Below are 17,786 nucleotides of genomic sequence, written 5' to 3' on the forward strand. Positions count from 1 at the left end.
TGACATCAGCGTAAAGAGGACGTGTGTGCACAGGTCTCAGGTCAGGAGAGGACAAAGAAACAGTGATGTTACACAACCAGTGAAATCTGCACACACAATATGTCGTAAATCTGTCTCCTTCCAAACACTGACTCCCTCTTCTCTAACATGGGGGGGGGGGGGGGGGGAGTGGCCGAGAAGGGGGGGCAGTGTTGTCTTTGTGGCCCGGGTGGCACTGCCAGTGTCACACGGAGACGGACAATAGTGTTTGACAGGTTGTCTTGGATTAATGGTGCTTTTCTATGGGTTTTCTGACATTCAATAGGTTGTGTGTCATCATTGTGTAACCGGACGTCGCAGATGCACACATTAAACTTTAGTGTGGGTTTAAAGGGAAACGCACAAACTTTTTCCAGCCAGTCCCTTTGCTTTCGAAAACTGCCAAAGCTTCAGTTTATTTTTACCATGAACATGTATTGTAGTTTATTTTCAGCACTTTCCTGCTGCTGTTCAAATTTACTTGCACTGAAAATGCTAATTGGCATCTAGCTAAAAAGTAAACAAACACACAACAATATCCTCATATTTGTGACCCATTTGGAATGACTGACATGAGGAGACGCTGGGACTCAAAGAGGGACGGGGTGAAGAGGCTGAGAGGAATCAAGGAACAACTTTAGATTCTTACATTTGAACAAACAAACACTAAAACCAACTTTATCCTTTTTAAAACTGCTTCTTGGTGTGAAACCGAATCCACAAACCTCACAGCGACTCGTTTGTTAAATCAGGCGACAGATCGCTGTGGCTCCGGGCGCCGCAGTGACAGATGGTCGAGGATCTGGGCGCCAGCACCACGACACCTGAGCGAACCGCCCTCTGACTCACGCCCCTGATGTCGCGTTAGTAACCCAACAAATCTGGTCGGCTAACCATACATGGGTTTATGCATTTCCTGCCGTCCCATCCCAGAACCTGCGGGTGGCACGGTGTGGATCGTGTGCTTGGCTCGGCGTGAGGCTGTCAGAGCTCTAAATCAGATTTCAGTTTCATTCCTCACAAACTTTATTGATCCCCAGGAGCAGAAATAACATTTTACATTACAAATGAAAACATGCTTTACACTTGGACGATTGCGTTAAGCCTCCTCACAGTTCAGGCACTGAGCTGTTGGCAGGAATGTGGTGGTTGAAAAGGTGCTGGGAGCTGTGGGCTCACTGTGGGGGCTGCGGCACAAAGAACACAAACATATGAATCCTCCAAATCCTGTTTATATAAATCTATACTGTCGCATTTTTAAAGCTCCAGTGGGTTAAAGTGCACGACGGAGTCACGATGATATGAAATACTGTTCAAACTTTTCATCGGGCGCCGTGTGTGACCATCTGTGCAGCCGGCTCGGTGACCTTCGGCCTGGAAAGAATCCTGTGAGAGGAATTCGAGAGAAGGAAATCACACCATGTCAGCAGCCATTAAAGATGCCACCTCGCGTTACAGTGAGGAAGCTGATGCCTCTGTATGTGTGTGCATACACTTGAATGTGCATGTGTGTGTGACCTGCAAGATGATTCCCAGTGTTAATGGCCAATTCCTAATGTGCACCATTGGCCTTTGGTCGGGGGGGTGTAGAGTTTCCTGCTGCTCTAGATCGTCGTATACGTCGCTGATGGGAAGGAGCTGATTGGTTTACTGATCTCAAACGATAATCAGGACAGATAAGGTTTTCATCTTTCATACGTGGAACTTGTCTCGTTCCAATGACTGTTCAGTTGTATGACTTTTCACCAGTTAAAAGATAAAACTCTTCACTTGCTACAGAATCAGAATGAGAATAGAAAAGTCAATATGATAAATTAAAAACAGAATATGTAAATAATAAACACCTTTCACTAAGGAAAACTTTGTCGAGAGAAATCTGCTTGAGTAAAGTGGAATAGCAAAGGATGAGTGTAAGAGGAAGTGTGCTGTATTTTGGGAGATATTGAAATAGACATTTCCATATATAATTATACAGAGTATTTTAAGTATATGAGATTCAGTGTGTTGCATTTCGTGGTATCTACTGGGCGGAGGGAGCAGTTGACTTCTCCCTTTAGACATGTGTGAGTTTGAATTTGTGTCGCTGAAGCCGTTGTGTTAATATGACATCAGGCAGATTCTCTCCAGTCGCACAAAGGACCAACACATGAGCGTCGCACAAAGCATCTCCTTCACGTTGGAGTGACGTGTCTTAAATTGACTCTGAGGTTAATTAATGAAGCACTTCACCTTTTTAAAGACGAGTTTAAAGTGAGAAGAGTGTAAAAATGATGATTATATACATAACTGAGACACCATTAAAGTGTGTGTGTGTGTGTGTGTGTCTGTGTGTGTGAGCGATGCAGTCGTGCTGGCACAGGCTGAAGGTCAGGGGAAGTATCGGTGACAGGAAGTCGGCGTCTGCCAGGTTCAGACCAGGTTCCCTCGGTAATGAACGGCCGTGCTGAGTGACACCTGGCTGCTCTTAAAGACGAGAGGAACAAACACCACCAGCCTTACTTCACATCTTCAGTGTGTCTCTATATCATAAATTAATGTTAGCAGGATTTATTTTTATGTGAATTAACCGACCTGTTAACATGTTGTGACCTCAGCCGCTTGTTTATGATTGTTACCGTGTTAACAAAGGTCACAGACAAAGTTATTTTTACTGGATTATAAACCTAACCAAACATTGTGCTGTAGGGGTTGGGGTTAGTATCTCCTGCTGCTGTAGGGGGCGCCATTTCAGGAGCTAGGGTCCCCTGGTTAGAGTTCAACCATCCTGCGGTCGATGTGGTTCTGTTCATTTCATCTGTGACCTCCAGGGGGCAGTGGTTTGCAGCCGGGTGTGAACAGTCGGGTTAAATGCGGTTCCTGGATTGTTCTCTCTGGGTTGGTGGTGAGATGCAGCATCAGGCGTAGCATCGCTCCGTTGTGGTGTAGAAGGCAAGAAGACACACATTGTGTATCTTTGAGATCTACAAAACGCGTTGACTCCTTCATCAATATGAAGCATATATATAATGTTTGCTTGTTATTAGTCCTCATTTCTTCCTTAACCTGGAAACAGATGCTTTAGTTTGTACTCTCTCAGATTTCATCCCCTGTCAGCAGGACTGTGTGATGAGACGCCAACATCTTAGTAATAACTTTATTTATAATAACATACAAACTCAGTAGTGCCTCTAGTGGTCAAAAGTCATCAGGTCATCTTTAACCCACTCGAGGATCCTTCACGTGTTCCAGTGCGTTTATAACTTTTAAATATTAAAAAATGTAGAAGCAACAAGGAAGGAAGAAGAAAACATTCCTCCAAGTACAAAGTATGAATCTGATTCAAATCAAACCAGTGCTTATCAGCCTGACTTTGACATTTCTCTGTGACATTAAACCAACCAGGCCTCAAACCAGAGGAAACAGGGGAACACAACACTGGTTGACCTGAGAACCCAGCTCTCCGCCGGGTGCTGGGGGTCCCGCTGAGGTCACGTTTTCCCCGTCTGTGTTTTTGTTTTCCTTGTTTTTTGTCGTTTTGGTCTCTCTCTCTCTTTTTCCCCCTTTCCTCTGTTTCCTGTCGCCCGTCCGACCGCCAAACCCGAAACGGCAAGATCAACACAACCTTCATCACGCAGGCGACTGAAGGCGACGGCACATGTCACATGTCGTTACTGCCGGATCTCTCCGGGCGGCGCAGTGCGCGGGGGGGGGGGGGCGCTGGCGTGACGGCCTCCAGCGGCGGACTGAGAGCAGACATGACATGAAGCAGCCCGTCCTGTTATGGAAACCTCTGCAGCCACTTGGTGTCACGGCCTGGCTCGGATCCACAAGGTCCCACGAATCAAACACATTACAAACACAACTCCCTGAAGGTGGAGGAGCGTCTCTGAACATGTGCTGTAACCTTGCTTCATAGTTTGATCTCTGTGGGAGAAGAAACTTCAGGAGAATCTGCTGTGCCGTGACGCCTGCTCGCTCCCCAGGTGCACGTATCCGATTCTGCGCCTGTCAGAGCAGCAGATGCAGATCTATTTTAGGATCTGATATTTGCTGATGCGGTGAGATCTCAGCAGCTCTGAGCGTTGCGGCACCGCTGGACGGATTGTGAGGGCGACAGACGAGGATGCATATCATTGCACCCGTCCACCTGTCTCGTCCAACCTTCCGTTCCCCTTGTTGCCGGTGAAACACCTGCACGGCAGGCAGCGTGCCAGCCCGGCTTCACCAGGCGTCTGCCACAGGATGCAACACTTTGCTGTGATTGTTCTCCTCCGAACAGAAGAGGAAGGTTTTACACAAACAGGGACTGTGAAATGAAATATGACACAACAGACACGTGTTGCCTCCTGAACAGCAGCTTCCATTTTGTCTGGTGAACACGACCGACACTCTCACACCTGATGTGGAGCCGGGTTGGTAACAAGTGAAGTTTAAGGGTTATCACATTTCAGTATATTTATTTTTAGACATCAGTGATACTGCTACTGATATTCTGTGTGTTGAGCAATATGTAAAAACAACATAATGACAAAGGGCACCTGTCTAACACGTGCATGTAAAGTGAAATATTGGTGTTGTCTATGACAGGATGTTGCTTAAAGTCTCTTAGTTTGTTGGAATAAACCATTTGTTTGAATTTAAGGGATCATTTATTATATTGAATTTGTCTGTTTATTGGTCGGTTGGTTGGTTTGTGTATAACACCTTAGTGGAAGGATGTTTTATGGGTCAGGGATGAAGACATTACATTTTCATGCAGATCCAGGAATTATTTTCACTTTGTTGAGACGTTTTTAATTTTACATTTTCACCATTTTCCCAGAGAACAATTCATAAATCTCGTTTAGGGGCCTGATAGAGGTGGTTTCATTTTTTTCTATTTAAAAATGGACATTAGTTATATTATGGATGGAGCCTAAATTATTTATTTGTATATCAGAACTCCTCTGTCTCCACCCGTCACTAATCTGGGTTTTGCTCCTTATTTACACACAATAAACAAGCAGCTACATTTTAAAAAGCAGAGTTGTTTTCAGCTCCTCACGTTGTCTCCTGTGGTGTTGCTGCTCTCAGTGATGGCAGCAGGTCCGGTGTCGTCATGCGTCTTGTCTCTGTGCAGCACTTTGAACAGATGATGTTGTTACACGGTGACAGAGTAAAGGGATGAGTCCTTCTTACGCTAACCCGGTTACCGACTCCACCGTCAGACACTTTCCATTCTCCATCGCTCCGGCCGCATCCAGCAGCCACATCTACATCAGCCACATGACGTCCACTGACATATAGTCGATTTCATCCCCAGCACACATGCATCTTGATCTTATTCCACATGTAGGGTGACTGTTTATCTGTGAAACACAGATCACGTCCTCGGGCCGAGCAGAGCAGACGCAGCTCTGGTCAGACTCAAGCTGCAGGTTCACATCAGAGCTGTGTTAAGTGATCACATCCACTCCAGAGCTCAAGTGTCCAGATCTCCGATGTGGGTCGTGTGGAGGCAGAGCGGCTCACACGTGGCGTAGTTACACATATTCATATATCTGTCTATCAATCTGAAAACTATGGGTTCATATCTGAGTCACGCTGGAGAAGCTGCAGACGAGTCAAACTTTAAAAACATTTACAAACGAGACGTTGAAGCTGTTTTCAGACATGAACTCTGGAAAATGTCTGAATAATTGAGTTTGGATATTTTCTAGAGTTTGTGTTTCATTATCTGAAGAAGCAGCAAATCCACTCCGGTGTCGTCCCTCATCACCAAACGCTCTGGAATCTCCTCGTGTTTCCACGTGTGAGGGAGAGCGGGTCGTCCGTTATACAGAAAGTTCGGCGGTTCGATCCTCCTCCAGTCGCTGCATGTTGAAGTGTCCTGATACTGAACCCCTGACAACTAGTCAATTAGACTAAAACTGTCGTATTCCAATAGGCTACAGTCCTTATGACCAATTATTTGATACATAGATGAAGATGATTCGAGGAAAATATGATTTGAAATAGTTTGTAATATTTTTTTGTTGCAGGATGTTTCTCTGCTGGTGTTTGTGTTTCTCCGACATGAGGGGGTCACTCAGAGTTTGCTCTTGTGACTGATCAGGATTACATTCACCTCCGCCCCCGGAGGTCGAGGGTTAAATGCACGGGGGGGTGGGGGGCTGGGTCTCTGACCTTTAGGTGTGTGCTCTGTTGTACTGGAAGCTAGAGCAGCTCTGTTGTACTTGGTATTTCACGCTGTCGTCCCGGGTTAATCTGAATTACTGCTCATGACGAGGAGGTAGTTGAATAAAACAACAAACTACACAGAGAAAGAAGAAGCTCCCATTTTTTGTATGGGTCCTTGTCTGATAGTTTGGGCCAAAATACAGTTTTATTAGTTTAAAATGAAAGCAGAATATATACATAAACATTAAATGTGAATGTGCAATATATAAACATTAGTTAGTTTGTGTGCTAACAGAGCAAGTAGGTGAAGAAGAGAAGGAGAAGCTGGAAGTAGAAGATGTGAGGAGCTGATAGTGAAACCAGTTGGTCGCTGGTTGAATTTCCTCTCTGTGGATTCATCAAACAGATCATTTGATCTTTACTCCTCAGCCAAATTCTTGTTTTAGCTGATTTGTAAATGAAAGGGTTGAATTCGTCCCCTGCAGCAAACACACACATCAGGAATGAACCTTTGTTCAAATGTTAATGCAGATCTTTTAATTCATGAACTTCAAAGTGTTCACATTATAGATTCTTCTCAGACTCATGAGAACTTGTAAAGCAGCTCTTGAGTCTTAGAATCTTAGGATCTAGTGGAAACGCTCAGTTCTTCCTCTGAGCAGCTGCTGATGATCTGAAAGTGAAGGTAATTGGAGTGAGGAGCACGAGAGGCTATAAAAAGACACACAGAGCTTCCAGCTGGAAATGTCCTCCGTCAGAAATATAATTGACAAATTGAAAAGTCAAAACCTCCTGATGAGTGTGGAGGAGCTGCAGGAAGGTGCGTCTGACGGAGGAGGGGGGGGGGGGGGGGGATGTTTACCACATTTACACTGATGCACAAACATCTGTGTGAACCAGAGGTGAAACCAGAGCTGGGGACTGAAACACATTATTATTAAATCAGAATATGCTCTCAAACAAATATAAATAATAAAAGTAAATCATTAAGGGTATTTGAACTCAAACGTGACCCAAGTAAAGTGAATCATGAGCAGCTGAAGCTCTGAGAAAGACCCTCAGGACATGAAGGGATCTGGGGGACAAGGCTGAAGACTCTGGGGAATCAAACCAAATTGATAGATGACAGGAAGTGGGGACTGGGTGCAAGCTGAGATCAGATGAAGGTTCAGTGTCCTGCAGGTAACGTGGTCTCGTCTCTTCTCTCCCACAGGACGCCTCCATCGCTCATCGCTTCCATCTGAGTCGGGAAAAGCACCCGGAGAAGTTCAACAGCAGGTAACTGGGGGACGGACGGGACGGGGACATGTCACAGCTCCGCACATCTCCACACCATTAGCTAACAGGAACCAGTAAAACCAGCCGGTGACCTCGCACTCTAATCTGGAAACTCAATATCACGCCGAGCCGCATTGGTCAGCAATCAATGACAGAACAAAACCTGCCAGCGCGGTGGGATCGACACGTCAATACATCGGCTTGAACCCAGCTGATGTCACTGGTTGAACTGGGACGCTGTTTGAAAATGTCCTCCACTGCTCACAGGCGGATTTCAGACGTTAACTGGTTCCAGAATAAAGGAGTTTGCTTTTTTACGTGTATCTGAGATTCTGCAGACGTGTAAAACTTTACAAACATTCAGAGACAGAGGGACGTTCGGTGGGTTTTCAGATCCAGGAAATGTCTGAATAATTCGGTTTGGACATTTTCTAGAGTCCGTCTTTTACATCTGAAGAACTCAGCAGGACATTTGTCGATTTTCGTCTTATCCTCTTTCCCCCGAGGCTAAAACACGATGATCCTACGCTGCTTCACCACGTCGTCAAACTGCGTCTTTTCGAATTGTTTTTATCGTGAGACCCCTAGTGGCCAAAGTCACATATTGAAATTTTGTGAAACTCCACTGAAATATACAATTCTTCTTCTAAATGCCTCTGAACCACTTGGGATCTCGGCCTTGGTGCAGCTCTGCAGTGTGTGTGTGTGTGTGTGTGTGTGTGTAGCATGTTCCGTGTTGTTTGCGTGACGATAAACAACACGTATTCAGCTGCTCCCCTCTGCAGTTACCGAATCCTACATCCAGATAGAAAACAGAAGAAGAAGAGGAGGAGGAGGAGGGAGAGAGATGGAGAGACGGGTTGTTTACTGTTTGAAATTCAATAATTGATGTTGAAGTTTCCAGCCCTGGTCCCAGATCTGCTTCCAGCATCACAGGCAGGAGGATGAGAGGCTGATGAAAGAGAAGAGAGAGATTCCTCTGTTCTCCGGGGGCCGTCTCTCTTTGATGAGAGATGTGAGGCCTTCACTGTGTGGGGGGAGCAGGACATATTCAGTGTTCAGGTCAAAGACAATAAAACAGAAACCCTTTTATTTCTCGACGGGCGGCCTCAGTGGCTCGTCCGCCCATCCACCTGTCCCATGTTGTGAACACGAGACCTAGAGAACCTCTTGAGGGATCTCCTTCATATTTGGTACAAACATTCATCGGCACACAAGGATGAACTGATTCGATTTTGGTGGTGAAAGGTCAAAGTTCAAGGTCGCTGTCACCTCACAAAACCAACTTTGCCCGGTCTTAGGAGCACTTTGGGAGAATCCTTTCAAATGCAGCACAGTTGTTCACTTGGACTCACCGATGAACTGATTCGAGATCAGAGGTTAAAGGTCACCCTGGCCTCGTTTGATTCTGTGGATTAATGTCTGCAGACTGAGACTGCTCGGTGTGGCGGAGGCTCACAACCACAGGACGGAGATTTCTAGTTGATTTTTTGGAATATTTCTGTTTTGATAATTTCATCGCTGTGTGAGCTTCTCGTGTTCACAAAACGTGAGTTGCAACGACACTCCCACCCTCCCACCCTCACACTTTATAACACCAACAGTCAAATGTGCACAACTCACAGGAAGCCGACACTGGAGGTTATTGTGCGTCCGTGAGTTTTCTCCGTCAGGACGTCGGCGGGGCAGCAGACGGATGACGGACAGCTGCAACTGTGTCATTGTGGCCTGACTGATGCTTTGGCAGCGAGCGCGTCCATCCACTGCTGCAGCAGCTCCGTCTGAAAGGAGCCAGAGTGGAGCCGGAGCCGCTCTGTGAGCAGATGAGAATCCACCTCTGACCCGGTGAGAGGGGCCCGAGGCCACATGCAGCCCAGAGCCCAGAGCGCCACCGTCCTCGCTGCCACTCACAACTCCACACTGTCTGTGTGTGTGTTGGTCTGTGTGTCTATATGCTCACACCACACACCATCCCCCGCTCGTCCACACAACCCCCAGCGGCACCAGGGCCGAGTGTGATGCTGCCGACACGTCGGCCTGCGGAGCTCCAGCAGCTTCTAATGGTCACAGACCTCCAGGAGACCAGAGCCCAGGTGCTAATGACTCTCACACTGGGGACAGTGGCGTCGTTCTTTGTGTGAGTGTGTGAGTGTGTGAGTGTGTGAGTGTGTGAGTGTGTGAGTGTGTGAGTGTGTGAGTGTGTGTCTATCCCAGAGGGAGTCGGAGTGTTTTCTCTTTATTGTTGCCTCATGTCTCCAGTGATGCAGACTCTCACTCTACATCACATCTCCTGCACACGATAAACAACGGTAAACTCCAGGTTCACTTTCCGAACAAATCAGTGTCAGATATTAATTTTACCCAGCAACGAATCTCCACGCTCAAGATGAATATTGCAGATACACATCCTCTTTGGTGCACAATGTGTGTATCTTTTATTTTTAATATATATGATTAAAATCATCTGAAATTACTCACTTCTAAACTTCTGTTGTACTTCAATGTAATTGAGCCTGATCACATTCTGACTATCATCAGAGGTTTAAATTAAGTTTTGAACAAATCAAAACGGTACATGCTAACCGATAATTTGGCTAACAGCCTAACGGTATTCATATTATTTCAGATACAACGTATCATTATTTCTTAACCTACTCAATTAAAGACAGAAATCCAGAAAAAATAACAAAATTTTAAGAAATATTTATTTTAGAATTATTGTTCCACAGTTTCTCAACTAGAGGGCACCGATACAGTTATTACTTTTCAAAATGTCCTTTGTCATATTGGCCTTGTCTCCTTCGATTTCCTAAAACTTAAAAACAATAACTATGTCATGACGTACAAACGCCGTTAAAGATATTTTTCCACGGGTGAAAATCAGAAGTTTACATTTTTTACACATTAAATCCAGTTTTCCAAAACCGATAATTAAATTAAAGTATTTTTCCCGTCACTTTGGTAAAAAATTATTATGTTTATATATATTATATATTCTAAAAGTAGAGCTCTGTCGACGTGGAGACGATTCATCTCTTTTCTTAAGCAGCTTTGTCGGGTCTGACGAGTCGGTCGCTGAAACTCAGCCCCTGATTGGATTAGCAGAGATCAGATGTCAGCACCCTGTTGACCTTCGTTTCCAAAACACTGCGGAAACTGTTGTTTCTTCCTTCAGCTATTCTGCAGATCAAGATGGGGGGGGGGGGGGGGTCTTTGTCTTACTGATCCCTGCAAACTAACAGCAGTGTTTTCCCCTCTGTAGAAGAGCCAATTAAAACACTCTGTTGTTATAGTTTTTATTAGATCAATTAGATGCTTTTTCTTTAAAATGCATCATCGTGTGTGTAAGGTAAATTGTTTGTTAGATTTCTTATACTTTTTCAATTCTTCTATTTACTGTATTCCCTCTTCTGTTCACTGTTTTTGTGACAATGTGCTTTATGCCACAGAGCTGTATTGAAATCCACTCGCAACACTTGATGATATTTAATCAAATTAGATTTGAGTTATTCATATGAATGCTTGTGTTCTTACTTATTATTTGTTTTACTTGAGAGCAACGTGCATTGTGCAGCAAGTGAACGAGTTCCTCAGTCTCTCATTTGTGACGTTGACAGAAAGTCAATCTCCTGCGGCCACGTGAAACGAGTCAAGCTACTTTTTTTAAAATTGCATATTCCCTCTAGAATCGAAGTAAAAGACTCGACCTGAGTCGTAAATCTGAAGCAACTTAATCAGAATCAGAATCAGAATCAGAATTCTTTTTATTGCCTTGTATATTTTCACATACAGGAAATTGCCTTGGTGTGGTTGGTGCACTTTACAAACAACAATATAAAAACAACAATATAGAGCAAACCAACCAAACACGAGGATTTCTTACAGAACTGTTTTATAAAAGTAGTTTAGTTCAAACAAACCTGTCACAGAGTCAAATCTCCAGCGACACCGTCTGGTAGTGACGTCAGGTGCCCCCCCCCGTGTCCTCCTGATTTCACACCAGGTATGAAGGAGGAGCAGTGAGGAGGTGACGGGTCAGGAGGTCACTGCTCATTCTGGGGATTAGAGGAGATGCTTATCTGGGGGGGGGGGGGGGGTTAGGTATCAGAGATCTGAGCCCCCGAGCTCCTGAATCCCCTGAACCGTGTTTGAATAGCAACATGTGCTGCTCATTAACCCGGGTTCCACAGTAACATGTGGTACAGTGTGTCCACAGGATTCTAACGTGTGGAATATGTGAATTAACTGCACGTAGGGATTTGTTTGATTAGTCAACTTAACGATTAAATACGAAACTAACTAATATCAACATATCTGATGTCTTTCTAACAAGATCCATGAATAGTTTTTTTGAGAAATCAACCAAAATGTTGAAAAATCTCTCAATGTTACAGAAAGTTAAAAAGACTCCTGGCCCTCCCACTGATTCAGATCCAACATCGAATGGGTTCTTCCGGGATTCAAACCAGAACCCTCCACCACGTTTTGGGTTAATCCATCCAGTTGTTTTTGTGTAATCTTGGTTTTCATGTCATTGCCGGTCGTTCTTATCCCACTGACGTGTGTGTGTGTTCATGTTTGTTTTGAATCAGTTATTTGATGCAGTGAGAGTGTGAGTCTGGACGTCTGTAGGTTCTATCCTCTACTTTTCTACACTGCCACTTTCCATTCTGTGAGATTCCGAGCACATTAAACCCATTACCATGTGAAAGCCCCAGGGTTCGGCTCACTTGGCCTCACAAGCTAAAAATGGCTCAGAAATCGTCCTCGTCGTGATTTGGACAAAGACCCGAGTCCGGCCCCCTGTGCTTGTCCCCTTCTGTTCCAGCTCTACATTAGTTTTTGTGCAGAATCATGGGAATAAGTGGAGGAGCGGCTTATGGAAGCATCGTCTCCCCGCTGCACTCTGTGTTCATACGAGACGGGGAAAACATGAGTTAATTGCATTTTTCACAGAGCGTCTCAAGTGGAGGCGGCTTAATGAGGTCAGGCAGCTCGGCTCGTTGAGAATCGCAACTGCTCCTAATTGTGATCTCAAATATGCTCGTAATCCCCTGATTTGACAGCGGCGCAGGTTCCAGGGGAGGCATTAAGGTGGAAGAGGGGGGGGCGAGGGACACAAAGACAATTAGCAGGGATGAAAAACACGTCAACAAGTGCAGCGGCTTAAGACTTTTCACTTACACTCTGAGTAAAAAACTGTTTTTAAAGACTCTGTGTTTCTTTGTCCTGGTTTATTTTATAAAGTGAGAAGAATCATCTCGAGAGCCCGGTCCCTGGAGGACGTGTTCAGATGCTTCATGTCCTCTTCTTGTCCTCGGAGCCCTGCTGGCTCACCACCTCGGTCCTGGTGCGCCCTCACTACACAGGGCTGTTGTGTCAATAGCTGTGTTGTCACTATCAGCAGCACGTCCACACGCCAGTGAACCCACGGTCACATCATGAAATCCTGTCCTTTCCAGAGGAACGTGTGAAGGATGTGACCGGCGTGAACATCACAGGTCTGAAATCAGCCTCCAGCTCCTCGGCCCTCAAGCGCCTCCGGATGTGAACAGAGCTGCACCGGTCAGGTCACCTCTGAGGATCCAGCTGCAGGGCCCAGATGTTGATCAGTCCTGTGGGCTGGATGGTCCCAGTAACACACACCTTGACCCCCCCCCCGTGTCCCAGCTCGAGGTGGCGTTCACATCTCCTGTCATGAGCGTGTTCAGAGATGAGATGAAAACAGCGGGGGGGCGGTTTGATAGACGTTCTGTGGCTCAGTATCTAACTCCTGATGTTCTGTGGAGCCACTGGTTCCTCTGTAAAGCTTCAGGCTCTGACCTGCGTGTCCTCATGGCTGCAGAATGTGAGACGACCCGAGGCACCGGACAGTTTCAATATGTGTCCGCTGCACCCCCGATGCAAATCAGGCCGTCGGCTCTCGATGAAAATATGTGTGTTCCTCTAAAAAGCAGCCGTGTGTCCTGTGTGTCCCTCAGAATGAAGAACAAGCTGTGGTACTTTGAGTTCGGCACCACCGAGACCATCTCGGCCACCTGCAAGAAGCTGAACGAGGCCATAGAAGTGGAGGTGAGTCGCACACCGGTGGTTACACAAAACGAGCCGTTGTTGTAAATATCCTTAAATATCCAGATACACTTTGTTTGATCACAAACAACAACATCTGCTCACTTTGTTTGTTTCCGGTCTTTTTCTCTCTGACAGGCTCGTTTGTCTTTCTTTGTTTTTCTAAAATATGTCACAGACGTTTATACCAAAGTAGTTTTGCCACTTTACTGCGACAGTTCTATTAATAGCACTCATCAGATTAATGCTCCTTAAAGTCACTTAGTGCCTGATTCTGTCAGATTGTGTCTCCTGACTGTGTGAAGCTCAGCAGGACGTCAGAGACACAGAGACACAGAGACGCCTCCAGCCCTGTCCCTCGTTCTCCTTCATCTAGAACAATTCAAAAAATCCATTTAGGAAAGTTATTTATGTTCACAGAGAAGAAATCAAGATGTTTGAATTCATGTTAGTAAATCGATGCCCCTGGAAAATGTGACAACACATCTAACTCACACAGCTCGACGACCTTATTAAAGGTTGAGGCTGGTGCTGCTCTTCACTTTGAAACTGCTGATCCTGGACCTGTTCCAACCCTGAGTTTCACACTTCTACAGGAGATTTAACTATTTTACAGCAGCAGGAAGATAAACTGGTTTCAGGGAGAGTAAGTAACCAATCAAATTTTATTTATGAAGCAGCTTTTTAAACCAAAGTTACAAGGTGCTGTAAAAAACAATCATTTAGATAAAAACAGGAAATAAACACAAACAACAGGAGAATAAAAACTAAACTGAGAAGTTGTCCAGTCGTCTCCTCTGGAAATCATCTGCTGCCGCGTTCGTGAACATCTCAAAATGGCGTAAAGCTTCTCTCAGTAGCTCCTCCCATAACTTCTGATGTCACTGGTTTCCTGGTCGCGTGGAAACAAACACACACGGTCGGTTGTAAATAACGCAACAGAGCTAATTTGGTGGAAAATATAACAATCTTCAATTCGAAGAAGTGATATTTCTATAAATACTGAAATCATGCTTCAAAGACGTTAGTGTCGTTGTGTGTTTCCTCTAATTTGTGATGATGTCTCATTCTCCACATGTGTTACATGTTGTTTCCCACTTTGCTCTTCTTGTTTCCTCTTTGTGGGCGATCGGTAAAGTCCAGTGTGTTTGTGTTTGTTGTGTGACCCAGCCCTGTGTGAGTCACAGTTGTGTGTTGTTGAAGTTATCTGGTGTGTTTAAATGATTTGTCGAATCCAGATGAGGCGAATCACAGTGTAACTCAGAGGCGAGCCAGCAGCGGCAGATGGTGTTTCTTTATATCTGTTCATTTTTATTCACCATGTGCACATATCTGAGACTTACTGGGTTTTTATGACCGTTAATAAAGACGGAGCTGCACACTTGGCTCCTGCACGAGTGATGCATCAGGACAAAGTAAATCTTGGACTCATAAACAAATCAGTGGTACACAAAGTGGCTCCAGCTGTGATACAACACACACACACGAACACACACTGCAGCTTGATCCCTGTGTCGTCTCACATCAACTTCAACTTATAAATCACGACTTAATTACCCTTAAAAGATCAAACCTGCTCTTTGTGTCGGCTCAGTGCGACGGGATCATCTTGGACCTCAGCAACACCTCCTTGGAGGGCATCGCGGTGCTCAACATTCCCAGCATGCACGGCGGCTCCAACCTGTGGGGCGAGACGAAGAAGAGGAGGCACTACAACCGCATGAGCAAGAAGGTTCCAGAGCGGCAGCCGTCCAGCACCGTCACCGACGCCAAGGAGCTGAAGTTCTGCATGCAAGGTGAGCCGGAGAGGAGGAGTCAGGAATTCAGTTTCCACTAACGTGTTTACAAACGAGCAGGCCGGCCAGCAGGTGGCGATAAAGTTTACATCAAAGATTCGTAAAATATCCGAGTTGTTTCCTTAAAAGCTCAGTTTGACACGTTCACACAGAAACCAGAGTTTTAGGAGCTCGACACGTCGGAAGCTGTAAAAATAAAAAATCAAACTTTCCTCGTTAGTATCAGGTCTTGTGATGTCAGCGAGTCTAAAGTCCTCAGGTTCGTGACTCGTCTGCCTGGGGGTCAGGTCATGTGACCACCTCTGGTCTCCATTATCACAGCTGCTCTGATTCTCAGGGCTTCACATCTAAACATCTGTACGTCAGTGTTGCGGCTCCGCTCCTGTTGTTCCAGCTGTTTCCTCAAAACACTTTGTCCTCATCAGGAATGTCTGATATTTGCAGCAGAGACAGTTCAGCAGTGTGTGAGGCCGGCAGGTGAATGTGCATGTTCACAGTTTATCTGCTGCTACTGTTCATGTAAAGGTCACTTCTCCTCTGGAGCCTCGCGTCTGAAACAAATAACTACAATTCAGATATATGAAAATATATATCACGTAAATTATCGGCACGTTTTCAACATTAAAGTTTGACATTTACCAGAGTCTAAACTTCTTCAACAGGGACCAATTATAATGAATCACTGGTGCTGGGTATTACAAGTATTTAACTTCTGTTTGCAGATGTTAAAATACGAGTTATAAATATATAAAACTGTGTCCAGATATTGGGATCTTATCAATTCACTTCCATTGACATCAGACAGTTCAAGAAGTCGTTATTGAAACTCTTAAATAATCTCTTTAGTTTTGACCTGTGTGAAGAATCTGCAGTTGCTTCACCAACCAGCTCTCTACTCTCACCGAGGTTTTCCTAAATTCAACCCGACTTCAGAGTCTTTGTCTTCGTCTCTGTGTCTGCGCTGATTGAACAGAAGCTAGTTTCCATGGAGATCTCAGGGTTAGAGGCAGGAGGAGACGATGATGACTCAAATCAGTCCCTGTGAGGTGAGCTGCACCTCTGCATAGATGAATATAATCATCAAACTGTCATGTGACGCAGACGCAGTTTCAGGTAAATCCTCTAAAGTGACTTCTTCAGGTCTGAAGTCCTCATGGGTCGTTTGTCTGTCCCCTCAGATTCCACCAACAGGAGCAGATCTAGTTATATATATCTAGAGTTAAGGTTTATAAATAAATGTTTTCAAAGGGAAAAATAACTTGAGTCTCCTTCGTGAAAGTCCTGGACTTTAATCTTGAATTCAGGCCAAACGCAACGCAAATTTTCACATTGTGTTACTTGTGTGAGTTTGGCCACAGGATCAGTTGTGTTTAATCGAGCAAGTGATGCAGCCTGCGAGTATCTGGCTGTTCTCCTCCATCCCCGTCTCCTTCAGACACGAGTCCCTGACACTCTTCCATGTCCTCCTCTAATCGAAACCCACACATCTAAATAACCAACTGTAGTTTCACAGAAAGTCGAAAGTTGTGTCTATTTACGTCTTTACATTGAGTTTGTGTATAATCTCAGTGCATGACAATCAGCGTTGTGTTTGGGCCTGTGTCTCTGACCTAGTGCTGCAGAGTGTGTAGTGGTCAGGTTGTGTAGATTCAAAGTTCACGTCCAAAGAATAAAACCAGATTCTGAATATTTCAACACAATGTCCTGTATCAGATTCTGTCAGATTCTAAATATCAGTGGAATATTAGTGGACGTGTAAACGACTGGATTCAAACTCTTTTCCATCTATATAATATGTTTGTGTGACTCATCCACATGTTACATGTTTGAACGTGTGTGTGATGGAATCTCTCTCCAAACGTTTGTCCCTCTGGATTCAAGCCTGATTCAATTAGCTCCTCCTGCTAATGCTATTTGGAAACAGGACTGGAGACGTTGCTCCAGTTTCAGGGAGACACTGTGCTAGGTATGCATTTCTGTGTGTGTGTGTGTGTGTGTGTGTGAGTGTGTGTTCCAGCGTGCCTGCATGTTTATCACACAGCTAATTGTTTGTGGCAGTTTGGTTCTCTGGCCCAATGAACTAAAGCTTTTAAATCCATTTGCTGCAGATAATGCAATCAGCCAGGTTCACCCAGAGAGAGAGTGAAAGAAGCCCCGGGCGCTGGTGACCTCAGTCCTGTGACTCACTGCCTCTCTGCTCTGGTTTGTGTTCTGCTCGGACACAAACCACAGCTGACACACAGAGACAGTCCAGTTTCACTCAGGACTCTAACACAATCACTCGTGTCATTGCAATTTACTGATACCTGCTTTAAACAACTGGAGGAAAGAAGCTCCCGTGGCAGAGGGAGGTTTGGGTTTGAACAGGAAATCAGAGCGCTGCAGTCCATGTGTGTGTGTGTGTGTGTCTCTGTGTGTGTGTGTGTGTGTGTTGTTGGGTTTTATTGGTAATTTAATACTTCACTCCAGTGGAAGGTTAAGAGCAGA

General features: G+C 45.1%; 1 protein-coding gene across 1 annotated transcript in view; it reads left to right on the top strand.

The window, feature by feature from the left end:
- LOC133967681 (diacylglycerol kinase beta) overlaps window positions 1-17,786 on the top strand; it is a 66,574-nt gene that overhangs the window by 38,656 nt on the left and 10,132 nt on the right. The window contains exons 21-23 of the mRNA XM_062403281.1: window positions 7,370-7,434; window positions 13,416-13,506; window positions 15,098-15,299. Coding sequence (XP_062259265.1) covers window positions 7,370-7,434; window positions 13,416-13,506; window positions 15,098-15,299 — 358 coding nt within the window. The remainder of the gene's footprint in view (window positions 1-7,369; window positions 7,435-13,415; window positions 13,507-15,097; window positions 15,300-17,786) is intronic.

This window comes from Platichthys flesus, chromosome 13, assembly GCF_949316205.1.
Source record: "Platichthys flesus chromosome 13, fPlaFle2.1, whole genome shotgun sequence".
NCBI classification, from domain to species: domain Eukaryota; kingdom Metazoa; phylum Chordata; class Actinopteri; order Pleuronectiformes; family Pleuronectidae; genus Platichthys; species Platichthys flesus.